Source organism: Pelodiscus sinensis, chromosome 13 (genome assembly GCF_049634645.1).
Source record: "Pelodiscus sinensis isolate JC-2024 chromosome 13, ASM4963464v1, whole genome shotgun sequence".
NCBI classification, from domain to species: Eukaryota; Metazoa; Chordata; order Testudines; family Trionychidae; genus Pelodiscus; species Pelodiscus sinensis.
In genome coordinates, this window is record NC_134723.1 from 1866545 (window position 1) to 1894308 (window position 27764).

Sequence of the window (27764 nt, forward strand, 5' to 3'; positions counted from 1 at the left end):
CAGCCGCTGAGCCAGGGCCTGGCCAGCCCCGCCTCACAGTCAGCAAATCGTGGGCCCCTTGTGGCCCTCCCCCGCCCCCTCACCTCTCTGCACCTCAGGGCCAGACTGCAGCAGGGGTCAGCGTGGGACCCTGCTTGCGCCTTTCCGCCCCATGGCCTGCTTCCCCAGCCTGCTCCTCTGCGCCCAGCACCCCAGGGAGACTCGGTTCCTGGCTCTGTCCCTCCGAACTGGCGCTGGGAAAGAACGGAGCGCCCCTTGCTGTCCAGGCCATGGCCACGCCAAGAGGGGAGCCTGTCCTGGGGTGCTGGGCGGGTGGCCAGTGCAGCAGAAAAGGGGGTTGGGTTTGCCCCACGCTGGGACGTGGCTGGGTAGGCGTGGACACGGTGGTGGGCAGGAGCAAACCTGAGACTTCCTGCACTAAAACCTAGAGCCCTGTGGATACAAAATTGGTGCCCACACTTATAAAAATGATCCACAGACATCCCTGTCCACGGACGTGGCTACCCGCCGAGAGCAGCATCCACAGCAGTGAGCTGCGGGTACCCGCCAACATGAAGTAGCCCTCAGCGGACTTGCACTCGGCACAGGCCAGCCGGAGCGGGGGCAGGGGAGAGGGGCTAGAACACATGAGGGGCCAAAGGCGTAGGCCAGGCGTGTCTGTAGGATCAGGCTGCCCAGACAGGATGTACCCTCAGGAGCCCGGGGGGATTATGGGATCTGGAAGGGCAGCGTCATGGGTATGGTGGCAGATTCCTAGGAAACACGTGGGGCGTGGCAAGGAAACAGCCCTGGGAGGGGGGGATTGGTTGGCACTTGGCACCAAGGGGGACACCGCAGGGATGCTCTGATTCTGCCCCAACCCCTCAGCCTGGCAGCAGGGGGCCTGTCCCCGAGTGTAACCCACACGCCTGCTAGAGGCTCATGCTCTAAGATCGGGGTTCGAGTCCACCTGTCGGCCTGACGAGGGCGCAGGGCAGCGAGGAAGGATGGCTATGCACGGCCCTCCATCCAGCATGTGTAGTGCACATCCACACATGCCTTAGTGCACAAAACAAAATTTATTCTGCACATGGAAAGAAAAATTCGAGGGAACATCAGGGTAGGGGCTGCAGGAGAGGGAAGTTGGGGTGAAGCCCTGGCAAAGCAACCCCCCCAGGCCAGCTGGGCCCCTGTTTGTTGCATCCCTGGGCAGACAGTTGCCGGTTACGGGCCCGATCCGGATCCTGGAGGCACTTGCACAGGCGGGAAACCTCTCCGGCGGGAGCTCAAGGGGACGGAGCGGGGGCTGCGAGCAGGGGCTTGCAGGAGCGGGCCCGGGGGCCCCCGGCCCGGATCTCAAAGCGCGGCACAGGCGCAAGCAGCCCGCCCAGCCCCCACCAAAGGGGCTCTCCGGCCGGGGCGCCGCCCCCAAGTGCCCCGGCGCCAGGGGAGGGAGCGGCCCGGCCCACGCCGCGGGGCTGGCTCGGGGACGCCCGGCCGGCCGGAGCTGCGCGCGGAGCGCAGAGGCTGGGCCGGGCAGGGCGCCGCGCTGCGCCCCGGCCATGCCGTTCTACCGGCGCACGGTGCAGCCCCGCCGCCTGTGCCCGCGCCGCGCCGCGCTGCCGCTGGCCGAGCTGCGGGACGTCTGCAGCCTCGCCTCGCTCACGCTGCTCCGCCAGCTCGCCGACCTGAGCGGCCACGCGCTGGCGCTGCTCGGAGAGATCGAGGGGCACCTGCTGGCGCTGGGCCGCCGCGCCGCCCGGCTGCGCCACCGCATGAGCCGCCTGCAGGGGCTGCTGCGCGGGCGCCCTGCCCCGCCTGCGCCAGGTAAGAGACCGGGACGCCGCGGGCGGCAGCGGGGCCCTTTCAGGCCAACTTCCCGAGCCCCCTGCCCCTCCCAGCCGGGCTCGGGTCTCGCCCTGCGCCCCTCGCAGCGGGACCTGCCAAGCAGCCGGTGCCCGCCCTGGCGCAGGTTCTGGGGGCGCCTGGGTCCCAAGGGATGGGGCTGCGTGCGGCAGGGCAGGGCAGGGCTAGCAGCTAGCTGTCATTTCTCCCGCAGGCCCAGTGCCCTGGGGTGGCACCCAGCCCTTGGCCGGCCTGCCTGGGCAGCCGGGGACCGGGCTGGTCCTACTCCGCCCCAGTCTCTGCTGGAGCAAAGCTGCCAGGCTCTGTTGGCTGGAGGGGGGGGAGTTTCTTGGCTTTGAATTGTAAAAGGATCAATGTGAAAACAGAACAATGCTGGCGTGATGGCCCGGCCGGGGCTGCTCTCAAAGTGCCCCGGCCGGGACTGGCTCCAGGGTTATTTCTGCGATGTAGCCAGCGACCCTGCAGGGGTCCTTGAAGTGCCTGTCTGTGTGTCTGTCCTAAAGTGTCGCCTGTCGTAGTCCCTGAGCACCTTCCGTGTCGCGTCTGTAGCAATAGCAAAGTCTCCAGCGGGCCCAGGCGTGTCTCGGACCCTTCCCCTTTCCGCAGGGGCATCTCTGTGGGCCGGGTGCGGGGCTGGTTTGCAAGTGTGGATGGGCAGGAGGTGGCAGGGTTGGAGGTGACAAAGTTCTCCATGGTGCATGTGGGACCCTCAGGGCCCCCTCCCCCCGGACCGACATGGCCGGAGCATGCAGGCTTTGAGCTAGTGAAATCCCAGTTTGGTGACGGGGCTCTGGGGTATCCTGGCCCATGCAGTCCGGCAAGGGCGCTGGGCTGCAAGCTGCGGGTATGGCTCTGCCAGTGCTTCACTGTTAGTGGGGGGAAGGGGCAAACACCCAGACCCCCTTCTTCCCGCAGCCCTGTGTGGCCGAGAGATTGGCAGGACCCCGCCGCTGATCCCCCGGAGCGGCAGGGCCTGCGAAGCCTTGTGTGCTCCTTCCCGCTGGAGGCTGTGGGCCTGGGCACAGGTGGATGCTCCGCTCACACTTGGCGCCTGCCTCTCATGCGGGCACCTGGCCGTCGTCCCATCTCCGCAGGCGGCGGATCCGCTCACACGACCCTTCTGGCTGGCGGCGAGGCTTGCGCCCGCCCATCCCCCCCGCCTTTACGTGACGTGACGTGTCGCTGGAGGAGGGAGGCGCACGGGCTTTCCAGCGCTGGCCGGTGTCCCTCCTGCCCTGGCAACACGTCCCGGGCAGCTCTCGCCCAGGGCAGGAGCAAGGCATCGCAGGGTGGGCTGAGAACAGCGCGGCAGCCACAGGCGCAATCCTGCCTCTCCCAACAGTTGCCCAAACCCTGGGCATTTCCCAGACCACTGGCCCTGCGATGGGAGTGCGGGTGGGAATGGGTAACCGGTTAACTGGTAACCCTCACCTGTTACTAGTTCCGGTTAACCAGTGGGCCCTGGAGCAGCTTCCCACCCGTTCTGGCAGCACCCAGCCCTGCAGGGCCCATCGCAGGCAGGGCTGCTCCGACGGACCAACCGGAGAAACCCCTGTCCGTGGCAGAGGGGCTGCTCCGGCCCCCCCTTTAATTGGTTAACTTGTGGTTAACTGGTTAAACAGGATTTGACATCCTACCGGGGGGCGCCTTAGATCACAGCATCCCCCCGAGGTGTGTGCTGTAGCTGGGAGCCTTCCTGCTGTGCTGGACACCCATGCCGCCTGCCCAGCCGGGCACAGTGTAACACCGGGGTGGGTTTTGTGGGGCTGGTAGCTTCTCGCATTCCCCCAAGGCCCTGGTGCGGGGGACGTGGAGGTAAACCTCTCCCACAGGGATCTAAATCTTCTTTAAAGACTCCCGAAAGAGGCGTCCCTCGTTAGCCATTCAGCCGTTAGCTAACGACTCTCTTTTGCTGGCCTTGTGCTGCGGCGTAAAGCGACAAGCTGCCCCACACGCTCTGCTCGGCGCCAGCGTCTCTGCGTTTGCAGGCTCGTGTTTCCCGTGGCAGATGCTGAGCTGTGGCGGAGATGGGCAGCGGGGGGTTGAACGACGCCCCTGTGAGAAGTGCTTGTAAAGGCCCGTTTGCAAATACGTCTCCCGACCGTGCCGAGCGCTTCCCGCGGCAGACTCCGCGTTGTCGCCAGGCCCTTGGCAGAGCACAGGCAGCTTGTGTTCCGCATTCTCTCGCGTGCGCCGTTTGTTGCTCGGTCGGAGCCCGGGGCAGCTGCTGCCAGGATCCTGCAGCTTGTTTCCTGTATGCAGAGCAAGCCCAAGTGTTCGGACTCAGGCCTGTGGGGAGCGCTGCTGCTGCGGACGCTCGTGTGCTAATTACAAAAAGCTGCCAGGGCACGCGGAGAGAGCAGCCAAGGATCCTGCATGGAGGGGGCTGGTGGGGGCGCTGAGAGCCACTGAACCGACCGGTAGCCCTGTGTGTAATGCAAGCCGCTTCCAGCCAGGGGGTGCGGTGCCCCCCAACTCCTCGCGCCCAGGCCGGCTTCCCGGGTGCACGCTCTGGGGCAGAGGATGGCTAACGGGGAGGCCAGAGGGGCTCTCGGGACCATCTGCTCAGAGAATTCCACTGAGTTTTTCTTGCCTCTGAACTGTGATAGGTTGCGTTTAATTCCAGCCCAGCCGGGAGGCCGAGCAGAGAGCATCGTGGGGGTTGAGCAGCGTCGGCGGGAGCCCAAAAGAGTCTTTTGCAACGTCTCTGTCTAGCCCAGGGTGGGCAGGGGGAGGGGCAGTGCCACACGGGAGAGCTGCCTGGCGAGAGGGGGAGGGTGCACGGGGTCTGGGGAGGCCGGAGCAGGGACGCAGGCAGGGCTGTGGGACAGGCGGAGGGCCGAGGAGGAGAGGCGGCAGCTGCACATGCGTGGCTCTGCCCCTCGCTAGGTCGCGGGGTGACTCTCCTGCTGCCGCCGGGGCGGACGGTGGTGGATCTGCGGCTGTGCGGCCCGGGATTGGCTCTGGGCACCGCACTTGGCGTTCCAGTCGGCGCCATGTCGGCCCCGCTCCAGCGCAGAATTGCCCAGCACGTCCGTCACAAAGCCAAGCCGCTTGCAACGTTCCTGTCTCTGTGCGCGCGTGTGTGTCCATGTGTGCGTGTGCGTGTATGTGCGTGTGCGTGATCTCGTGCACTCGGACGGTCATGCTGTAGCCACGACCAGCTCGCTTGACACTACCTGTGTCCTGCCAGGACTTGGGGACTGACTGTTTCTCCTGCGTGGGGCTGCTCCTGGGATGACCCAGGCCGTTATCAGCTGGAGACAGGCTCAGCGCAGTGCTTCTGGGGCAGATGAAGTTGCTGGCTTTGATCTAGGGATGTTAAATTGCAGTTAATTGGCTAGTCGAGTAGTCGATGGAATTTCCATCGACTCCTTGATAAGCACTTCCTCATTCTTCCTTGGAAGTGTACAAGAGCCCCCGCTGGGCCCCCGCTGGGGCTCTTGTACATTTCCAAGGAGGAATGCGGAATTCCGCGGGCAGCCCGGGGCCAGCGGGAAGTCCCCCTGACTCCAGGCTGCAGGGGGTGCCTGCTTTGAAATGTACAAGAGTCCCCAGCGGGGGCTCTTGTGCATTTCAAAGACATGCAGCCCGGGGTCAGCAGGGGACTCAGAGTCGTCTGCTGACCCTGGGCTCCACGGCTGCCCCTTTGAAATGCAGAGGCGGCGTTTCAAAGGGGCAGCCGCCACACAGCTGACCCCCGCTCACTGTGCGGCACTGCTTCTTTGAAGCACCCCTCCCCGCCCTTTGCTGCCTCTATCTCGTATTGACAGCAAGCGGGGCAATGGGATGGGGGAGTTGACTAGTTGACAGACTGTCTGATAAATGCTTATCGGATAGTCGACTAGTCCTTAACGTCCCTAAGGCCCTCGGGCCGGGGACCTGCCCAGCAGAGCTGCCTCCATGCCCACGCCCTGCTGTGAGTGGCAGAGGCGGGTGAAGTCGGTCCCTTTTGGCAGGGGCAGGATCTGCAGACAGAGATCTCTCCGCCAGGGTCTCTTCCCTTGGTGTTCCCAGCCCCCAGGGTCCGAACTAGCCTGAGTCTGTCGGCCTGGTGGGCTCGCTGCCCAACCCATCTGTTTGAGCCAGCAGGGAGGCTGGGTTTGGGGAGAGGCGGCGCGGGGGGCTGGGGAGCAGGGAGGAGAATGCTGCTCCTTCGCAGGGTGCACGCTGTCACTCCTGCCGGGGGTGGGTGGGGTTTAGTCGTGTGTCGGGGCCCAGGGCGTCAGATCGGGCCCAAGGGTGGAGTTTGTTTTGGAACAAACGTGCAATGCACAAGCCCTGTGCACGGAGCGTGTATGATGTCATCGGCCGATGCCGTGGGCCAGGCAGCTGCTATGCTTTGGGGTGGGGATAGTGTCGGGTGTGTGCAGATGTGCACTGATTGCTTGCTTATGGCTGACGGTCAAGAGAGATGATAGATCTGAACTGAGCCAGTCTCCTGGCCTTTGTGACTAACCCTGCCTCAGCCGGTTCAAACAGGAAGGGTCCAAGTCGTGGCGCATTCCTCAATCCCGTTAGCAGCTTCTAAACCCTCCGTCACTTTCCCCACGGAGGCTCCTTGCTCTGGTACTTCACTCCCCCGGTCAATTTCTCTGGCTGCTCCTTGTCAAGCTGACGTGACCGGTTCCTACCCTCGGGAAGGGCTGTGGGGTGTGTGGCCCTATGCCCCACGAAGGTAGCACTGAAATCACAGCCGCCCTCCCGTGCTCTTTATTTCAGTACAAACCCTCCCGCGTGAAAACATTTCAATTGCCCTTGGCTTGGGCTGCTCTGGTTTCGTGAAGCCCAGGTGTTGGTATCTGTCTGCTGGAGGCTTCCCAGCGAGCGGGAAGGCCGGCTGTAACTCAGCTAGCATCCCAGTAGGGACAGGGGAGAGCTCCAGCCTGTCCAGAAACACTGTACGAAAACCGGAGTTGCTGCCTGCAAGTTGCCTGAATTAGTCCCAAGCCCACGGGCCGAGGGGTGTGTTTTCATTGCAAAACCTCCATCTTCAGAACATGCCTATCCGATAAGGCGTTTTCTTGGCGCTCTCTAGGAAGCAGGCGCCTGGAAGGAAAACACCCCTGACTAGCCCCAACTAACGGGCGTTTGATGTGACCTTTGTTCCCTGCACCGCGAGCCACTGAGGGCTTTGTGCGCAGCACCAGCGATGGAAACGGCCGGCCGCCGTGTGCACCGCTGCCCTGTCCGCGCACTGCTCCCACTTGGGAAGCGGAGTCAGTAGCTCGCTCTGTGCCCTGTGTCCTGCGTGGCCCGGGCGGGGGCGGGGGAGCGCTGTGTGAGCTGCTGATGGGCAGCTGTTGGGAACGACGTCCTCCGTGCACAGCATAGGTACAACCCGCTGAGCTTCCTGGCCACGCGCCCAGCCCATGCGCACTCCCACTCACTTGCTCCAAGAGAGACGGGAGTTCCTACGGCGTGCCCTGCCTGCGCTCGGTTCCACGCACCCGCAGGCATTGGCTCCACGTCTAGCGTCTGGGGGACTCTCCAGAGGTCTCGAGTGGTCGGTCTTAGTCACGTCCTCCGGCTCAGCTGGTCCCGCCGCGGGATCCTTGGAGGTTTGTGTGCAGCTTGCGGGGGGGGGGGTCTCTCCAGACGCTGCAGGACTCCACTGTAAAACAATCCCCACGTCCTGGTGAACAGCAGCCTGTTTATCGGCCGGCAGAGATTTAACCTGGGCTCCCTCTGTCCCACTTGGGCAGGTTCGTGCTGAATTTTGTCTGATTCGCGTCCCCCAAAGATACTTTCCTCTGTGTCCGCTGGGCTCTTTGGGCTTCTCGGGGTCCTTCTCAGAATTCGCTTTCCCTTGTGACGGCGCGTCGGGGAGCCCCCGGCCCTGCACCCCACCTGCAGCCAGAGGGGACTCTCCGCCGGCTAGTAGAGTAGGAGGTTTCATTGGTCCTCAGGGACACGGCGCAGCGCGGGAGGGATGTCGGCACCGGAGCCAGGGCAGAGCCTGAGTCCTCTCGGGGGCAAGGGGCTCCACTCCCGTCCTTGGTCCCCAACCTGGTGGGGCTGCACGTGCGCCGGGCGCCTGGGCCGGCCTTGGGCCAGCCCTGCTCTGCTCAGTAGGCGGGTGCACATACATGCCCCGGCGGGCGCCATGGCACCCACGGGCACCGCGTTGGGGACCACTGGTCTAAAACATCCTCCCTCCCCTAGTCCAGCCAAGACTGACTCAACTCCGGGGCCCTGCCCCCCGCCTGGTGGCCATCCCCACCTGTCTTCTGCTGTCTCTCCCTCCGGAAACAGCCGTGCTGTCTGCTCAGGCTGGGCCTTCTGCGTCTGGGCCAATCCACGTGTGGAGTGACTGAGCAACGCAGCCAGAGCCGAGCCAGCGAGACCCCCAGCAAACACTGTGCCAGCTTCCCCCAGCGGGGGGCTGAGGGCAGGCAGCGGCTGGCAGAGAGGAAGGGCAATCCAGGGCAGCGGTGCTCAGCCTGCAGGTCAGGGCCCTGGCTTAACGGGGTCACCTGGGCTGGCAATAGACTTGCTCGGCCCAAGGGGGTCAGCTGTGGGGGGCTGAGCTCAGGTTACAGGCCCCTTGGGTCTTGGCTTTGGCTCCAGCCTGAGGCAGTTCTGGTTTCTCATTTCTGTGTTCTCAGTGTGTTTCCCGAACAGAAAGCTCAAATACTGGACTGTCCGGTTCCAAAGCGGACCCCTGGCACCTTCGCCTACCTAGTGCCCCGCACTGCATTTAAAAAAAACCTGATTTCTTTGATTTAAATTGGATTTTTAACTCATCAATAAAATATTAAATTTCCCATTTAAAAATAACAGTAACAAGTACATGTCATCACTCACATGCTACCCCTACAGGTACAGTCTCAGAAGGCTGTAGTCTGCCGGCCTAGCCACCAGCTCTTGCCTCCTGAAAGATCTGGGCTTTCCGTGTCTGTTTCTCAGCATGCTGTGAAGACCAAGACGTTCACAAGGTTAAGAAAAGAGCTAGATGGATTCACGGAGGTTGGGTCCATCAGTGGCTACGAGCCAGGCTGGGCAGGGCGGGTGTCCCTGGCCTCTGTTTGTCGGGGCTGGGAATGGGCGACGGGAGGGATCGTGCGATGATTCCCTGCTCCGGTCATTCCCTCTGGGCGCCTGGCATTGGCTCTGTGGGCAGACAAGACACTGGGGTGGATGGACCTTTGGTCTGCCCCAGTGTGGCCGCTCTGATGTTCAGACTAAACAGTAACATGCAGACAGGCACATGCTGGATGCGATTGTTTTTGTTCTGTGCTTATGTGGTGGTGGAGCTGGGCCAAGCACGGCAGGGGAGCTCGTTAAACCGTTGCCTTAAGGCAGAGATGATATCTAGGAAAGGACGGGGCAGCGTAGAAAGGAACGGTGGCGTGCACTGGAAAGGAAGAGGGGAGCCATTATTCAGCATGCACACAGCTGCCTATATTCCTCTCCCCCGGCTCTGGGAATAGTGTGAAGAAATTGGTTCCTTGGGTGAAACAGAAGACGGTGTCAAGGTGCAAGAGTGAAACCCCAGAAGGAAAACTGCCCCTTGGAAGGGCAAGACAGTGGCAAAGGCTGAGCGGGTCCACTGGTTAGCGCTGTAACTAGATCACTTGGCAGCGCATCCGTCTTCGAGACCCTCTCTCGGCTTGTAGCATAAGTGTGGTTCCCCGGCTGTTTGCGGGCTTGGATGCAGTTTAGCTAATCCTATGGCTTGTTTAATTAGTTAACTCGGGTTGGAACCTGTCACTCACTCCCGCACGCAGCACGGAAAGCTGCAGTGAGAGAAATCTAGTGGCCAGTTGCCAGAGTGTCGTTTTCTATATTACATAATACAGGCCCCTTAGTTTGGAACGTCATGGCCAGACATCTAGTCCCTGCTGGACTTCAGCAACACTCAGCTTTTCCAAGGGACCCTGTTCTCAAAAATCAGAAGGGCAGGGACTTCCGTGGGGCGTAGTCCAGAATGACGTGACTTCCGTGGGGTGTAGTCCAGAATGACGTGCCCTCTGAGCACAGGCAATCTTACCTTTTTTGGTAATTGTTTACATCGATTTTTTTGGTGTGAGATTTAAACTGTGATTTAAATCGCCTTGGTTGAAATCAGACTACCCCGCCATGATGGGCCATGGATACTATTGTAACTTGGGGGTGGGGGGAGATGGCTGCATTAGGGCTGCTAAGTAATGTCATTTAATTCATTGCTAAGTAATTTTATCACAAAGATTGCTCCCCATGTGCAGTGCAGAGCAATAGCCAGGGCCAGCCCGGAATATCAGTGTCTCTTAGTGCCACTGCAGGACGTGACTTTCTCACTTTTAGTCACAAAGGCTCTTGCCAGGCCATCAGGGACATTGCAATCAAACCAAGCGGAATAAACAGCTATTATCTAGGGCTACTTTATATTGAGGAGAAGAATGACAATTAAGAGTAGAGGAAGCCCGAACACATGCCATAAAGCAGGGGCATGTCCGGTACCATCTTGGCTGCCTGTCTGTCTCTAACGGCTCTCAGCAGAGATCCAGCCTTGGAGACTGGATCTGCCCTGATAGGAGCGCTCTTCTCTATGCTTTTTACTCTTTCACTTTGCGCAAGGACTGGTGTCACCCAGGAAATTAACCAGCAGCAAATTTAAAACCAGACAAAGGAAGTATTTCTTCACACAACACACTGTTAACCTGTGGTACTCCTTGCCAGAGGATATTGGGAAGGCCAAAACTATAACAGTGTTAAAAAAATGAACTAGATAAGTTCATGCAGGATGAGTCCATCAATGGCTGTTAGCCGAGATGGGCAGGAACGCTATACCATGCTGTGAGTGTCTCTTGCCTCTGTTTGCCAGCTATAACATTTCCCACTCATAAAGTTTCTTCTTCTTCAAGAAAACACAGAGAGCGCGCGAGAGAGCATTGTAGCATATCCTGACCTCACTGCATCCTTGGCATCCAGGCTTCTTCCCTTCTCGGTTAATGCTATAGACTACACGCATTTCCCTCCCTGCCCTTTGCCAGTACATTTTTTAGCAGGCAGGCAGGCAGCCTGGCTCAGTCCTGGCTTGTAAAGAGTCCGGGAGCTCAGACCCGCCCTAGACAGGGGCTGCTGCCACTCTGCACTGCTGCCTCTTTATCAGAGGCAGCAGCGCAGGGCGACAGGCAGCTGGTCCGGAAGGGGAGCTGGTTTTTAAACTCCAGCACGGGGGGGCAGGGGGCTCCTTGGGGGTGAGGCCAGAGCGCACTGGCTGCCGGCTCCACCCTTGGGGACTATCGAATAGTCGAGTAACCAACAAGAATTCATGAGGTTACTCGACTATTCAATTAACCGATATCTGACAGCTCTAGTCTGGGCAGTGCAGGGGCAGGGGCAGGGGCAGGGGCAGGGACGCGTGGTCTGGGCAGTGCCAGAGATGGGAGATGCTCACTGCATCTTGCCTGGCTCCCTGCTGCCTGTTAGCTGGTCACAGACAGTGCAGCAGTCCTGCAGCTGGCCGTTAACTGCGGGGCCAGAGATCCCTGCAGCACTGGCTTTCTACGCCCCCCCCACCCCCCCGCAGCTCTCTGACCCCACTCCACAGCCCCATGCTGCTCTCTGACACCACCAGGCACGGGGGCTGGATGCGTCCCTACCCCGGGTCCAGGAGACGCGCCGTGGAGGGGCGGGGCAGGGAGTCCGGGGCAGGTGCTGAGGGCGAGGGCGCGCCGTGGAGGGTCGGGGCAGGCGCTGAGGGAGGGGGCGCGCTGTGGAAGGTCGGGGCAGGGGGTCCGGGGCGGGCGCTGAGGGAGGGGGCGCGCCGTGGGGATAGGGCAGGGGGTCCGGGGCGGGCGCTGAGGGAGGGGGCGCGCCGTGGGGATAGGGCAGGGGGTCCAGGGTGGGCGCTGAGGGAGGGGGCGCGCCGTGGGGATAGGGCAAGGGGTCCGGGGCGGGCGCTGAGGGAGGGGGTGCGCCGTGGGGATAGGGCAGGGGGTCCGGGGCGGGCGCTGAGGGCGAGGGCATGCCGTGGGGATAGGGCAGGGGGTCCGGGGCGGGCGCTGAGGGAGGGGGCACGCCGTGGGGATAGGGCAGGGGGTCCGGGGCGGGCGCTGAGGGAAGGGGTGCGCCGTGGGGATAGGGCAGGGGGTCCAGGGCGGGTGCTGAGGGAGGGGGCGCGCTGTGGGGATAGGGCAGGGGGTCCGGGGCGGGCGCTGAGGGAGGGGGCGCGCTGTGGGGATAGGGCAGGGGGTCCGGGGCGGGCGCTGAGGGAGGGGGCGCGCTGTGGGGATAGGGCAGGGGGTCCGGGGCGGGCGCTGAGGGAGGGGGCGCGCCGTGGGGATAGGGCAGGGGGTCCGGGGCGGGCGCTGAGGGCGAGGGCGCGCTGCGGGGGAAGGGGCGCAGTGTTCCAGTTGTGCCGCTCTGGAAGCGCAGTGCAAACGGGGCGCGCTGCGGGGGAAGGGGCGCAGTGTTCCAGTTGTGCTGCTCTGGAAGCGCAGTGCAAACGGGGCGCGCTGCGGGCAATGGGCGCAGTGTTCCAGTTGTGCCGCTCTGGAAGCGCAGTGCAAACGGGGCGCGCTGCGGGCAATGGGCGCAGTGTTCCAGTTGTGCTGCTCTGGAAGCGCAGTGCAAACGGGGCGCGCTGCGGGGGAAGGGGCGCAGTGTTCCAGTTGTGCTGCTCTGGAAGCGCAGTGCAAACGGGGCGCGCTGCGGGGGAAGGGGCGCAGTGTTCCAGTTGTGCCGCTCTGGAAGCGCAGTGCAAACGGGGCGCGCTGCGGGGGAAGGGGCGCAGTGTTCCAGTTGTGCCGCTCTGGAAGCGCAGTGCAAACGGGGCGCGCTGCGGGGGAAGGGGCGCAGTGTTCCAGTTGTGCTGCTCTGGAAGCGCAGTGCAAACGGGGCGCGCTGCGGGGGAAGGGGCGCAGTGTTCCAGTTGTGCTGCTCTGGAAGCGCAGTGCAAACGGGGCGCGCTGCAGCGAGGGGCTCAGGACACCGGGGAAGGCGGCAGAGGGAGCTGCAAAGCCGGCGCCTTGGGAAGCGGTGGCCAGTTTTACATGGCCCCAGTTGTTTTGACAAAAAGCCGGTTCCCTGCTGGGACGTGCTCCCCACCCCCACAGGAGGAATGTCCCCGGGCCCCGGCCTCGCCAGGGCGGGAAGGCCAGAGCCTGCCCCGGTGCCGGGAGGAAGAGGCCAGGGTGGGGGCTGGGGCCAGCCCAGTCCCCAGTGCGGATGAGTCAGGCAGTGCCGGGGCTGCTGTGCTGAGCCGCTCCTAGCAAGTCCCCCCTGCTGCTGTCCGGGCTGTCTCTGGGCCAGGACGCGGCTGCTTTGGATGCTCCTCCCTCCCTGTCCTCTCGCAGGGGGCGGTGACCGGCCATCCCGGGATGCCGGGTCCCAGACCCCGGAGGCCTGCGGGCAGGGTGCAGATCATCGGTCCCTCCAGCAAACGCTTCCTAGAGAGTCCCCGCCCGTCCGGCAAACAGCCGCTCCCCCAGCTCCACTTCTTCGGCTCTCGGGTTCGCCCCTGCAGTCCCATCCTACGGGAAATAGACACCGGGCGCCCGGGGGATGGGACGGGCGCGTGAGCTCGGCTGACAGATGCCGGACGCGCGTGCACGTCAGTGCTAGGTGGGTTCCTGGGGGCTCCCTAGGGCGTGGTTACGCGGATAACGCAGTCCCCGAGGTGCAGCCCCTGCACTTCGGAGCGAGGCCCTGAGGACAGAGCCGCTGGCGGCTGCTTTGCAAGGGACTGGGGATCAGGGACCAGCCTGATAAAGAAACATGAATTGTCACGTTGGGTTGCTCCCGGCTGTCAACTTGTAACCGAGGGGCAAACCCAGCTGCGTGCTGTGAGAGGCTGGCACGTGCCAGAGCTCTGCGATGGAGCTGGGGTGAGGTGGGAGTGGAAGATCTGGTGAGCGTTTGCACGTGTAGACAACATCAGAGCAGCCAAGCAGGGTCTGACCAAAGGTCCAGGGTCCGGTCTGTCCACAGCGGCCAGTACCAGTACCCCAGGGGAGTGAACAGAACCGGGAATCATCATGTGAGCCCTCCCTTGTCGCCCATTTCCAGCCCTGATGAACAGAGGCCAGGGACACCCTCCCAGCCCATCCTGGCTAGTAAGTATTGATGGACCTGTCCTCCGTGAATCTATCTAGCTCTTTTTTTAATCCTGTTAAAGACCTGGCCTTCATAGCATCCTCTAGCAAGGAGTTCCACAGGTTGATTGTGGACTGCATGAAGAAAAACTTCAGTTTGTTTGTTTTAAACTTGCTACCTTTGAATTTCATAGTTCTTATGGGAACAAGTAAATAACTTTGTTTACTTTCTCCACACCCGTCATGACCCCAGGTGAGAGGTCAGAGATTATGTGGTCTGGGCAGTGCCGGGAGCAGGGACCAGGATGCACAGTCTGGGCAATGCCAGGAGACAGGGGCAGGGACATATGGTCTGGGCAGTGGCAGGGGGCAGGGACACAGAGACTGGGCAGTGCCAGGGGTACATCAAAGGCCGTGCATTGGATGCATGAACTAGTGAGAGAGAGGCTTGTTTCACCACTGAGCTGGGTGGCCTGTGCACATCCCTTGTCCCATGAGCTAGGGCCCCTGGGCTGGGCCCTGGGACCCCATGAGCCCTGGCAGAGCGTCCGGGGGCTGAGTCCTGCCCTGCCGGCTGAGGCGGTGCCACCTCCTGCTGCCACAGAGCCAGCTGCTTGGAGCAGCCTTGGGAAGAGCTGGCGGCAGGTTGCCATGGCACCCGGCTGCGGGTCCCTCGTGCTGAGGCTGGGCTGGTACACACGGGAGAGCGGCGGGACGGGGCTGTGTGGCTGGGCCCTGCCGCTCACGGCCCCTCCCCAGAGGGCACTGCCAGCTGTGGCAGGCGGGAGGCAGAGCAGTGCTGGCCCCAGGCTCTGGTGATACCGACGCTGGGCCGGGCCCCACGGGCCACCTGGCACCTAGACAGGGGTCTGGACTAGCCCTGGGCCCCCTCACCTGAGCTCTGCGGGTGCCCCTCAGTCCCGACCCGCAGCCCCCTCCACGCCCTGCCCGCCTCGTTCATGCCCCAGCGGTGCACACCTGGGCGTGCAAAAACCAGTGAGCGCCGCACGCTCGTGTCACTAGTGATGCCAGCCTCTGAGCCCAGGCCTGGTGCCACCTTCCTGACCAGCCCCCCAGGCCTGTTCCCTGGCTATCCAGGTCTCTCCCTCCAGCGCTGAGACCTCTCCCCGCCCGATCCCCGCCCTCCTGGGCTGGGCGAGGGTCCCTGGGGTGGCCTGGCCTCCCTGGGGTGCTGCAGAGCGAGTGCGGACGTCTCCGTCCCTGGGCGGAACACTTCCTCACCTGCCTTTCTCTCCTGCGCCTCGTGTGGGCGTCTCTTCCCGCTGCGCGGCGCCAGAGAGCACAATGTGTGCGCCAGGGGCTCCGGCAGCCTCACCGCCCCCAGCCCTCCTGCCTCGCCGCCCCCTCGTCTCCTCGCCACGTGCCGAGCCAGGCGCGCTCGGCTGCGCTGTGAGCAGCAGGTGAATGGAGCCGTAGCGCTGAGCCAAGCTGCTCCGTTCTCCGGCTGCCAGTCCCCCACGCAGCAGCGGGGCGCTGGGGACCGGAGCCATGCGCCGGATCAAAGGTAACACCAGGCCGGGCTGGGGGACACGTGCCCTGCCGGGGACACGGCCGCCTCTGACACACGACTCCAGCCCCAGTGGGCTCTCAGTGGGCACCTGCGTACCGGCCGGTCCCCCTTCCTCGCTGGCCCGCGTGTGGGGCAGGGAGAAGAGGCCTGGGCTGTCCCAGCCCAGCAGGAAGGAGGCGGAGTACCTCCGCGGTGCGTCTCGGGGGTGCTCTGCTCTCGGACGCTGGCGGGTGCATTGTGGTGACCCGGCTCTCCCTGGGCCAACCCCGGGGACCCTCTTCCCAAGCCAGGCCTGGCAGAGCGCCGAGGGCCGGTGAGGTTTGGGCGGGGCAGTTGCTGCGATTCCCTGCCGAGGTCTCGCCCCGGTTAAATCTGGCGAGTCGCTGCGCTGTGGGGTGCGGGCCCCGCTGCTTGGCGCCACCGCGCAGGCGGCGCGAGAGAGCATCACCCTGTGCGTGGTCGCTGGGGGCCGCGCTAGCAGGCGCTTTGGCTGCCAAGAGGGGCTGGCCGGGTGCGTGAGGGTGTCCACGACGCGGCGAGTCCACGTCTCCCGCCGAGCAGGGGGGTGCGCCGGGGGAGGGGACGCTGACTGGGCTGCGGGCATCCCAGCCAGCAGGGGCGGGGGGGCGCCCTGCGTGGGAAGCCCAAGGATTCGCCAGGGCCGGGCTCCACTTTGCTTTTGTCCCCCAACCCGCTGTTCCTGGGCAGGGCCCGGGAGGCGGGTGGCTGCGCGTTGCGGCAGCGGGCGGATTACCGGGGGCTCTGGGAGCCCGCGGCAAAGCAGAAATCGACACCCGGGCGCAGGCGTGAGCTGCCTGCTGGGGCAGGGGGCAGCCCAGGTGGGACGGGGGGGCCGCCTGTGAGGCGCGAGGCCTGTTCCCTCTCCGTGTCTAGTTCCCAAGGCCCCTGGCCGTCGGCTGGGCGCTGCCGTGGGGAGCGCGCCGGGTGGGGACTAGCGCCCTCGGACCGGGGGCTCCCAGGAAGTTGCTGGGCGGTGCTGATGGCTGCCTGGCACCGGGCTGGGCATTGCCAGGGCCTTGGCAGTCAGGCAGCGCCGCAGGGCCCTTTGGGGTGTTGCTTCCCCTCCTGGGCCCCAGGCATGGCACAGCCGTGGAGCAGGGGCTGGTCTCCTCCCGGGGGTGAATTCCCGAGGGCAGCTCTAGCTTAGCCCCCGGCGCCCACGGAACCTGGAGCCGTCTCTCTAGTTCCTCCTTTGCTCAGGAGAGCGTGCGGGTCCCGTGCCCTGCCCCGAGCGCCGTGTGTGCGTGCGCTCGCACGCCGGTGCACACGCCCTGCACAGCTGCCAGGGACCACGCCAAAGGGGCCGTGCTCTGTCTCCAGGAAGACGGGTGGGGTGGCACCGGGCAGCGCCCTGGCAGCAGGCCCCGCAGCCCAGTGCCATGGGCCGTGGAGGCAGCACAGCAGAGGGTGCGAGGGAACAAGGCAGGGGCGTGGCTGGATTTTGCAGGGTGCATGAGGCCAAGGTGGGGGGTGCCCAGGGTGTGAGAAAAGGGACCACGGGGAGGGGAGGAGGGACACGCCATGGCCAGTGCAGACAGCTGGCGGGCATGGGGAGGGGTCTAGCGATTCTAGAGGGGGCATGGGAGGGGGAGAGGGGTGTCTGTCTGTCTGCATTCCGGATGCTGGTGTGTGTGTAGCTCCAGCTATTCTGGATGGGGGAGGGGGAATGCGGGGAGGGCGGAGGGGGGCATGTGTGCGTGGGGGGGGGGTATAATGGACAGGGAGAGTGTGTGTGTGTGAATTCCGGATGCTAGTGTGTGTGTGTGTGTGTGTGTGTGTGTGTGTGTGTGTACATTCCAGATGCTGGTGTGTGTGTGGCTCTAGCTATTCTGGACGGGTGTGTGTGTGTGTGTGTGTGTACATTCCAGATGCTGGTGTGTGTGTGTGGCTCTAGCTGTTCTGGACGGGGAGGTGTGTGTGTGTGTGTGTGTGTGTGTGTGTGTGTGTGTGTGTGTGTGTGTGTGTGTGTGTGTGTGTGTGTGTGGCTCTAGCTGTTCTGGATGGGGAGGGTGTGTGTGTGTGTGTGTGTGTGTGTGTGCGCGCGTGTGTGGGCGCGCATTCCGGATGCTGGTGTGGGCGGGGCACGGCTGTTGCGTGTGCGTGTGTGAGACATGCTCCCTGGATCAGGCAGAGCTGGGCTGGGCGGCAAAGGGGCCTGCCAGAAGCTGCTTCCCATCCAGCTGTCTGCGGGAGAGGGCTCCGGCTGGGTGGTCTCCCTCCCCTGCCTGGCTCCTAGAGCGGGGGAGACAGGGGCTGGCTGGCTGGGTGTCAGGGCCCTCGCGCTGCTGGCGGGGCACAGCCGGGCTCCCCTGCGGGAGAGGAGCTGGGGGCGGGGCGGGGGAGGGGATCAGTGGGGCTGCGAGGTCCCAGGAGGAGAGGGGAGCACCGCTCATTCCCCCCGCAGTGTGGGGGAGCTTGGCGTGGGACCTGTCGCTGGGCAGCCTCCCCGTGCAGGAGCGGGCTCTGCGGTGCCCACTCGCCTCCAGGCGCGGGAGCCGGGGGGAGCGGCCGTGGGAAGGGGCCCGGCACGGCGGGGGTGCTCCAGCGCTGACAATGGTTCCGTCCCGCGCACGGACTCTGCGGTGTCGGGGCAGCTCTCAGGCCTGGGCCCGGATCCCCGTGGGCCCCGAGGGAGCCAGAGCCAGCCCCGTCCGGGCCAGCCCAGCGCACCGGAGCTCTGATGCCGTCTGTGCTGGGACGCGGAAAGGGCTCCCTTGCCTCGCCCGCCACGACCCCTTTGGCCACGGGGCAGGCCCCGCTCCGAGCCCAGCAACGGCCACGGCCGCCGGGAGCCACGCTTGGGAGGCTGGATCGGTCCCGCGGGGGACGCGCTGCAGGCAGGGCGGCCCGGGGGCGGTGTCCAGGGAGCCGCACGCCCTGCAAATTGCCCCGGACAGGCCCCTGCAGGAGGCGGTCTCCAGGGAGACTTGGCCAGGGTGGGTGCCCTCTGGGCTGCTGCCTCGGGGCTGCTCCCAGGGCGGCTAATAATGACTCAATTCAGGACTCCGAGCGAGGGGCGTCTTGCCCGGGGTACCAAGCACGGTGCTGCCGCTGGCTCTGCGCCCGGCAGCGGCCCGCCCCGGCCGTGCACACAGAGGGCACAAAGTGGGGATTTGTGCTGGCACAAAGTGGGGATTAACGGGAGCTGGCTGGCAGGCTCTTGCAGCAGCCACATACTGAAAGGGGGCGAGTATGCACCGAAGAATTGGCGCGTGTGTGTGTGTGTGTGTGTGTGTGTGTGTGTGTGTGTGTGTGTGTGTGTCCATCCCTGTGCGTGTGCATCCCTGTGCGTGTGCGCGCGAGTTGGGGCCCCTCCAGCCTCAGCACCGGGGACTAAAGAGGGTTTGTCAGAGGGAGCAGTCCGGCCGGGGGGACCCCGTGGAGCTGACACAACATGTGGGTGATGGAGAGGACACCGGCCTGCCTGGAGCTGCCGGGCCAGCCTGGGGGGCCTGCGTCAGGGGAGCAGCCTGGCCCTGTGGGTTCAGGCCGACTCTGGACTAAAGGTACTTGGGTTTGTGCGCAGTTCTGGAGGGGTGCTCACAGGCGCGGGTCTATCTCTGTGTGGTTCTGTGCAAGCACATGTGTGGGTCTGTGTGTATTTGTGTGCAGACTGTGTGTCTCGGGGGGTGCACGTGCAGGTGCGAGTCTGTGTGTGTCTCGGGGGGTGCACGGGCAGGTGCGAGTCTGTGTGTGTCTCGGCGGGGTGCACACGCAGGTGCGAGTCTGTGTGTGTCTCGGCGGGGTGCACACGCAGGTGCGAGTCTGTGTGTGTCTCGGCGGGGTGCACACGCAGGTGCGAGTCTGTGTGTGTCTCGGGGGGGTGCATGCACAGGTGTGAGTCTGTGTGTCTCAGAGATGCATGCGCAGGTGCGAGTCTGTGTGTGTCTTGAGGTGCACGTGCAGGTGCGAGTCTGTGTGTGTCTTGAGGTGCACGTGCAGGTGCGAGTCTGTGTGTGTCGGGTGCACGTGCAGGTGCGAGTCTGTGTCTTGAGGTGCACGCGCAGGTGCGAATCTGTGTGTGTCTCGGGTGCACGCGCAGGTGCGAGTCTGTGTGTGTCTCGGGGGTGCACGCGCAGGTGCGAGTCTGTGTGTGTCTCGGGGGTGCACGCGCAGGTGTGAGTCTGTGTGTGTCTCGGGGGGGTGCACGTGCAGGTGCAGGTCTGTGTGTGTCTCGGGGGTGCACGTGCAGGTGCGGGTCTGTGTGTGTCTCGGGGGTGCACGTGCAGGTGCGGGTCTGTGTGTGTCTCGGGGGTGCACGTGCAGGTGTGGGTCTGTGTGTGTCTCGGGGGTGCACGTGCAGGTGCGGGTCTGTGTGTGTCTCGGGGGTGCACGTGCAGGTGCAGGTCTGTGTGTGTCTCGGGGGTGCAGGTGCGAGTCTGTGTGTGTCTCGGGGGTGCATGTGCAGGTGCAGGTCTGTGTGTGTCTCGGGGGTGCACGTGCAGGTGCAGGTCTGTGTGTGTGCACGCACACAGCGGAGGGGCTTTCACCCAAGTGCTGGCCAGTGGCTTTGCGGTGCCAGGCGAGAGACCCCGGCACTCGGGCGAGCCCCTCGGCAGGCTGGTAGCTGGCAGGAACGCCCGAGCAGGGCCCTACTGGCCAGGGACAGGCTGAGGCAGGCGGAGGCCAGGCGGAGCGGGAACGAGCTGCACTCCTCCGCTCACCCAGCAAGGCAGTCGCCGGCCTCCCCCGCGGGCGCCGAGTCACTGAGTTGCTTTGCCTGGCACAGGCAGGGCCGGGGCCAGTGCACCTGCTGTGTGCTGGCTCCGGGGCCAGGAGAGCAAGGCTGGGGGTGCAGAGAGCCAGGGAGCGCGGCAGCAGGGCGGGGGTGGGGTGGGTTCTGCTGGGACAGGGCCAGTGGCTGGAGTAGGAGGCCAAAGGCCAAGTTTCCATCCTTTGTAGATGGTGACAGGTCAGCAAACGAGCCAGGCCCATGTTATCGGGAGAGCAGCCTTCCCCTACCTGCAGGGAGTTCCAGGGGGCTGGGCTCAGTGGGGGCGATGGGCTCACGTTGCAGCGGGGGAGGGCTAGGTGGGAGGTTAGGAAGAACCGTTTCCCTAGGAGGGGGGAAGCGCTGGGCTGGGTCCCCAGGGCGGGGGTGGAGTCTCCATCCCTGGAGGGGTTTCAGTCCCGGCCTGCGTTGGGCGGGGGCCGGACTCGCTGCCTCCTGAGGCCCCCAGTCTGCTCTGGTTCTGTTGCCCAGGCCGGGAAGAGCCGGGGTTTCCGACGGGCAGGTCTCCCCTCCCTGCTCTGGGCCGAGCGTCCGACGTGTCCGCCCAGGGGCTCAGATGGCAAAGGCGCCCAGCCTGGGGCAGTGGCGTCACAAGGGGACTGGGGCTGTGCCAAAGGGTAGCGCTGGCTGGGGGACAGAGTGCAAACTCCTCGCACGCTCGCACCGTGTCCGTGCAAGGGGACGCTGGAGACTCCCGGCGTGGAAGTGGCCCTCGTGCAGACCGGGGATTGTGTGGCGCGGGGGGCTTGTCGAGGTGCGTCTGGCCCTGTGTTGCGGTGACGGTGCGCAAGGCAGCGAGCGGGGGCAGCAGTGCGTGTGCGGGAGCCACGAAGGGCTCTGTGCTGGGTGGGTTGTGTTCTCCAGCTGGCGGCGTTCCCGTCACCGTCACAGCTCCCCTCGCTCCTGTGCATGGTCTGGTGCTGGGGAGTGTCTGCCTTAGCTCTTGCACCGTGGCCATCGGGACCCCGCTGCAGCCGGGGCAAGCCCTCGCAGGGCAGGGTCAGCGCTCCCCTGCAGACAGACAGACAGACAGACAGAGGGTGGGTGGCTGCTTGGGGTGACGCCAGGGGCCCCTGCCACGTTGCAGTCCTCACGGCGTGCTGGTGGGGCCGGATCTCACCCGCCACGTGGCATTTGGGCCTAGTTGGTGCCGATGGGCAGGCAGTGGGGGGGCGTTCCTCCGCCTCGTGCCCCCACCCCGATGCTGGGGGCGCGGGAGATGCTGGGCATCAGGCAAGGGGCTGTCTGCTCGTGATCATAAGAACATAAAAATGGCCAAGCCAAAGGCCTGTTCAGCCCAGGGGCGTGTCTGCCGGCAGTGGCCAGGTGCCCAGAGGGAGGGAACAGAACAGGGGATCCTCGCGTGATCCCTCCCGTCACCCAGCTCCAGACAGACAGAGGCCAGGGCACCATCCCTGCCCGTCCCGGCTAGTCTCTAAAGATCCCACTTGGCACAAGCGGTGGGGCTGCGAACGCCACGTCCTCCGCTAAACTCAGCGCTGCCCCTTCTGTTCTGCCCTGGTGTCTGCGCCGGCGACGGCTGGGTGGTCTCAGACTGGTGCCGTTTTACCGCGCGCTGCTGAACAGCTGCCGTGTTGCACCCCAGAGCTGGCCGCATTTCCGTGGCCCCTGCCTGGATCCCAGTCCCCCCGGAGTGCTTTGGGGTCCTGTGGGCGGCAGGCGCACTCCGCCAAGCCCCCCCATCAGGGCGGGAACACGCTGCCTGGGGCTGGAGAGGGGGCAGGCGGCCGCCTTGGCCCAAGCGCGGGGCCATGGGTGTGTGCAGCGAGTCGGTGCTGGCCCCTGGCTGCACCCTGGCCCCCCAGTGGGTCCGAGTGGTGCTGAGTTAGGACTCGTGTCCCTGTGTGGGGCTGGCAGGACCCTCCCCCTGAGCAGGGAGTTCCGTCTCCTGCCGACGGCTGCCCTGCCAGTCAGTCACCTTCTCCTTGCCAGCGCTGCCTCTGCCCCGGCCGGGCAGGGAGGGACCGTGCGCCATGCTGTCTGCAGGGCAGCGCCAGGGCCGTGCACCGAGCGGGAGCGGGGTCAGGCTGGCCCGGGGGCGAGCAGGCGGGTTGCTTTAGTGCATTGACGAGGGACTCGTGGAGGCAGGTCCCAGTGCGCTGGTGTCGCCCCGCGGGTCAGCCCACGAGGCACGCACCCAGCCGCTCGCCGTGCCGGGCTTGGATCTCAGCCCTGAGCGACGGCGCCCAGGGCGGGGCTGTTTGCGTCAGGGGCGTGAGACCAGGCAAGGTCTGGGCTGCCCCAGCACTGTGTGTGCAGGGCGATGGAGCCAAGGGCCCCTCCGGAGTGACTCCGTTTCCTTGCAGCTGGCTTTGAAAAGAGCCTGGCTAGCGGTGGCCTGCATCGGTCGCCCAACAGATCTCATGCTTCAGGGCAGCAGGGTCAGGAAGGGTTCAGCGAGCCAGGAGCCAGAGTGCTGCGCGTGGGGTCTACCAGGTTCCACAGCCCCCACCCCCTGGGGCTCACATCTGGGCCCAGCCCTGATTACAGATCCCCAGCCCATGTGGAGAGACCCGGATGGTGAATTCCTGCTCCTGGGGCCAAGGCTCCCGCTGACGTCAGTTGGCCCAAGCCCATAGATGGATGCCCACTTGCACCAGTGCCGTCGTGAATTGGGGAGCAGCTGCCTCGTGCATTCGGTCTAGCCTGTCGTGCAAAGGCGTGTCCCACAGTGACACACGCCCAGCCCGTCCCCGCACAGCCTGACGGGTGTGGTGTGTGGCACCGCAGGTGTGCGAGGTGCTGGGCATGCCAGCAGCCCAGGCGAGCGGGTTGCAGTTCCAGCAGGGAGCGCTCCGGGGGGCTTCCTCTCGGCATGTGGCCCAAGTCTGTGGAGGCGTCTGGCGGGGCTGGGTGCGTCCGTGCCTGCAGGTGCGGCCTGAGATGGGCTGGAGGCTGGCGCTGGGCTCGCCAGCTGCTGCTGGCTTGGAGCTTTCACAGCGTGGCCGGCTCCCCGCTCTCGGCTGCGGTGCCGGGAGCCAGGCTGGGCGCCTGTGAGCAGAGCCCTGGTGCGAAGGCGGGGCGGGGCCGGGAGTGTCCAGTCCTCACTGGGGGTTTGGCACTGCCCTGTGCTGGGCTGTTGCCTCGCCCGGGCCGGAGAGGGGGGAGCGGGTAGGCCCATGCGGTGGCATCAAGGGGGTTCCGTAGTAACCAGCCTGGCACCATCCCAAAGCGAAACTGCTCTCTCGCTGGGCAGCTGGAGATCTTCCAGGCACACCAGCGTGGCCCTGTCGCACGCGGAGCCAGCGCTCACCAGCGCGGCCCTGTCGCACGCGGAGCCGGCGCTCACCAGCACGGCCCTGTCGCACGCGGAGCCGGCGCTCACCAGCGTGGCCCTGTCGCACGCGGAGCCGGCGCTCACCAGTGCAGCCCTGTCGCACACGGAGCCAGCGCTCACCAGCGCGGCCCTGTCGCACGCGGAGCCGGCGCTCACCAGCGTGGCCCTGTCGCACGCGGAGCCGGCGCTCACCAGCGCGGCCCTGTCGCACGCGGAGCCGGCGCTCACCAGTGCAGCCCTGTCGCACGCGGAGCCGGCGCTCACCAGCGTGGCCCTGTCGCACGCGGAGCCGGCGTTCACCAGCACGGCCCTGTCACACGCGGAGCCGGCGCTCACCAGCGCGGCCCTGTCACACGCGAAGCCGGCGTTCACCAGCGCGGCCCTGTCACACGCGGAGCCGGCATTCACCAGCACGGCCCTGTCACACGCGGAGCCGGCGTTCACCAGCGCGGCCCTGTCACACGCGGAGCCGGCGTTCACCAGCGCGGCCCTGTCGCACGCGGAGCCGGCGTTCACCAGCGCGGCCCTGTCGCACGCGGAGCCGGCGTTCACCAGCGCGGCCCTGTCGCACGCAGAGCCGGCGTTCACCAGCGCGGCCCTGTCGCACGCGGAGCCGGCGTTCACCAGCGCGGCCCTGTCACACGCGGAGCCGGCGTTCACCAGCGCGGCCCTGTCGCACGCGGAGCCGGCGTTCACCAGCGCGGCCCTGTCGCACGCGGAGCCGGCGTTCACCAGCGCGGCCCTGTCGCACGCGGAGCCGGTGTTCACCAGCGCGGCCCTGTCGCACGCGGAGCCGGTGTTCACCAGCGCGGCCCTGTCACACGTGGAGCCGGCGTTCACCAGCGCGGCCCTGTCACACGTGGAGCCGGCGTTCACCAGCGCGGCCCTGTTGCACGCGGAGCCGGCGTTCACCAGCGCGGCCCTGTCGCACGCGGAGCCGGTGTTCACCAGCGCGGCCCTGTCACACGCGGAGCCGGCGCTCACCAGCACGGCCCTGTTGCACGCGGAGCCGGCGCTCACCAGCACGGCCCTGTTGCACGCGGAGCCGGTGCACATCTTGATGGGAGTGTGAGCTGCTGCTGCCACCTGCAGGAGAGGCTATGAAGTGCCAAGCGGGTCCAGGCCTGTGGCAGTCCCTGGCTGTGCCTTGCACGACGGGGTGATGGCTGGCTGGGGGGTGCAGGGAGGGGGAGCAGAGCTGTTAGGTGCACATACCCACCTGGGCAGTGTTTGGTTGGGGGGAAGCCAGACGTGCAGAAGGAAGGACGCATTCCCCTTGGCACAGCCCATGCCTTGGGGGGTTGGTGCTGCTTATCTGGGCAGGGGACTCCCCACCCCTGGGTGCACCCCTGCTGGCCCCGGGGAGGAAAGGGCCAAGTCCAGAGCGAAAAGGCCCATGAATCGGGGGCACAAACGCTGTTCTCGGAGCTGCTACACTTGGACACTGGGGAAACCGTCCTGCCTGTCGGGGTGACACACTGGGGTAAGTAGCCTGGGGGCTGTGGGAACTCCATCCCTGGGGATATTGCAGAGCAGGTGGGGGACACCTGTCGGGGCGGGCTAGGCGGGTCTGGGTCCTGCCGGGAGGGCAGGGGACTGGGCTCCGTGACGCCCGAGGTCCCTCCCAGCTCTGCCGGTCTCTGATTCTAACTGTCCAGCCAGCCCAGGGTCCTGCCTTGTGACAAGGTGGGACGGCGAGTCGGGGTCCCCCCGTCCCTGCACCCCGTAGCAGCACGAACAGACGCCGCCAGTGGTAGAACAGAGAGGGGTTCACTGTTCCTTCGGGGTACAGCCCAGCACAGACGGGATGTGGCTACAGGGGCCAGGATGCATCAGAGCCCAGGGTTAGGGCCCATCGCCCCTAGGCCCCCCGCTTAGCGTCTCCTCTCCATGCTTCCCTGACAGCCACTGCCTCCCCCCCAGCCCTGCCCCCCAGCCAGGTGCTGGTCTCCGCCCCCCTCCCTTTGTCTCTCCCTGGGCGGCTGAGCCTGGTGTCTGGGTTAATCCACATTGGGAGAGTCAGTGAGAATCCCCCATCCCAGCGCGGGGGGCCGGGTCACAGAGCAGACAGCCCCCCCCATGCCACACAGGGCTGGGGCCGGCTGTGTCAGAGGGAGCGAGCAGAAAGGGTCAATTAAACGATCCCTCCCCGCCCCAGTTTCCAGCCGTCCAGGCTCGGGGACCCAGAGCTGGCGGCATCCCTGAGCACCGGGGCCAGTCGCCCCTCCCGGACACACCCTGCCTGGCCGCAGCGCCCTCGTTTTCCAGCCCCGGGGCGACTGCGGCGGGTGAAGAAGCCCTGCTTGTGCGAAACCTGCCGCCCGCAGGCCTGCTTCGGAGCGGGGTGACGGGGAGCCCCCCGGCCCTGTGCGTCGTCTCCACGCCCGGCCCGGCGGCTCGCCCCGTCAGCCTCGGCAGTCGCCTTCTCCCGAGCCGGACGCCCCTCCCCTGGGAGCTGTGCCAGGCCCTGCGCCAGCTGGGGGCCCTTCCCTGCACTTCCTCTCCCCCCCCAGCAGCTCTCTTTGAGGGGGGCCCCAGGGCTGCAGGCAGGCCCCCGCCCCAGTGCGCCTGAGCCCGGGCGGGGAGGCGAATGGCCCGGCACTGACACAGGGCGTGTGGGAGCCCCCAGCCGTTCCGCAGCCTGCCCCAGCGTGCCGGTGCCAGGCCCCGGTGCCAGCCGGGCCTGGGGCGCTGTGGCGAAGGGAGGCCACTAGGGGGGTCCACGTGCACAGCGCTGAGAACCCCAGGACCAGCTGTCCTGACTCCCGGAGCCCAGGCGCGGAGGGGACCCGGGGACCCTCGCTCCAGTCTGAACGTGTCCAGCCTCCGGCCGCCGGTCGAGTGAGAAAAGAGAGGCGCAGACGATGTTTCTTACATTTGGAGCTGGGGCTACGAAGTGCCCCGCCCTGGCCCCAGTTAAGCTGTGGGCTAGGGGTCTATAAAATACGGCTGGTGTTAATTCCCCCTTCGCGTAACACATGCACTGAGGTGAAATTAACCGGCAGCAGGAGTCAGACCAAAGGCGGGATTTCTTCACACAAGGCGGTTGCCCTGTGGAACTCCTTGCCATGGGCCGTTGTGAAGGCCAAAGGTCCAACTGTGTTCAGAAGAGAACTCGATTCCTTCGTGGACATTGGGCCCATCAACGGCTAGTAGCCAGGATGGGCAGGGATGCATCCCACGTTTTGGACGCTGCCAGAGACGGGCACAGAGCCAGCTGGCCCGTTGGTGAGACCCATTCTTGGGCTGGCTGGTGTACGCACCCCAGCAGCGGGGCCTAGAGAACAGCGAGCGAGTCCCGCCCTGGCTCTTCTGCTGGGTAGAGGAGAGGCCTGTTCCCTGCAGTCCCACCATGCTGGCCATGTGAAAGTCTGCGGGGCACAGGGCTGTCCTAGGTGGCTAAAAGAGGCCGCCGGAGGGCCATGTGCAAAAGCTGCGTGATGCATGTGCAGACGGCCACGCGTGTGCAGAGGGCTGCTCGGGCCCCAAGGCCACGCGTGTGCAGAGGGCTGCTCGGGCCCCAAGGCCACGCGTGTGCAGAGGGCTGCTCGGGCCCCAAGGCCACGCGTGTGCAGAGGGCTGCTCGGGCCCCAAGGCCACGCGTGTGCAGAGGGCTGCTCGGGCCGAGGGGCTCGCCCCCATGATACGGGTGCAGTTTCGCTTTCTCTTTTTTGAGTGAACTCAGAATGGGGCCTCTGATACGGTTTGTAAACTTCCCCGTCTGTCCGGGGCCCGTTGCCGATCACGATCCCCGGTCAGCTGTCTGTAGCCCAGTGGAATTGTGGTAGGCAGTCTGCCCCAGGGAGCCGCCGGGATCGGGGACGCCGGGCGTCGTGGTATTCCCAGGCAAATGCCTCCGGGCCTGCCGCTGTGGTGCGCCCAAAGGAAGGTTCAGGCGGGCGGGGACCGGCTGAGCTGGACGTGCAGGGAGGAGGCAGGCGAGGTGGAAGTCGGGGCGGCAGGTTGTAATTACAACGGGGTCGGAGTCTAGTCCGTGTGACGCTGGGATTTCGGTTAATCCCATTTGGGACTTTTCACCATCGCACAGAAGCACAATTGAAGTGAGCTGGAGGCTGCTTGTGGAGATTTCTCCCCGCCCGGCCGGCCGCTCCGGGGCGCCTGAGCCTGGCGGATTGGGGTCAGGCTAAAGCGTCCCCGAGACTGGAACGTGCTTGAGCAGCGCCGGCTTTTCCCGCTCGGCTGGCCGGGGCGTCGGCATTCGCGGGGCGAGGGACCGAACTGGCAGAGCACGGACCTCACATCTTCCCATCTGTGCCCTCCCTCGCTCAGTGCAAAGGAGGCCACGTGGAGGGGTGG

General features: G+C 65.4%; 1 protein-coding gene across 5 annotated transcripts in view; it reads left to right on the forward strand.

The window, feature by feature from the left end:
* Window positions 1–1274: 1274 nt before the first annotated feature.
* NHSL2 (NHS like 2) overlaps window positions 1275–27764 on the forward strand; it is an 89190-nt gene continuing 62700 nt past the window's right edge. For 2 of the 5 annotated variants that reach the window (XM_075896590.1, XM_075896591.1), the window contains exon 1: window positions 1275–1806. In XM_075896590.1, coding sequence (XP_075752705.1) covers window positions 1542–1806 — 265 coding nt within the window. In that variant the 5' untranslated portion in view covers window positions 1275–1541. The remainder of the gene's footprint in view (window positions 1807–27764) is intronic. The other 3 variants (XM_075896592.1, XM_075896594.1, XM_075896593.1) reach the window with 3 other exon arrangements.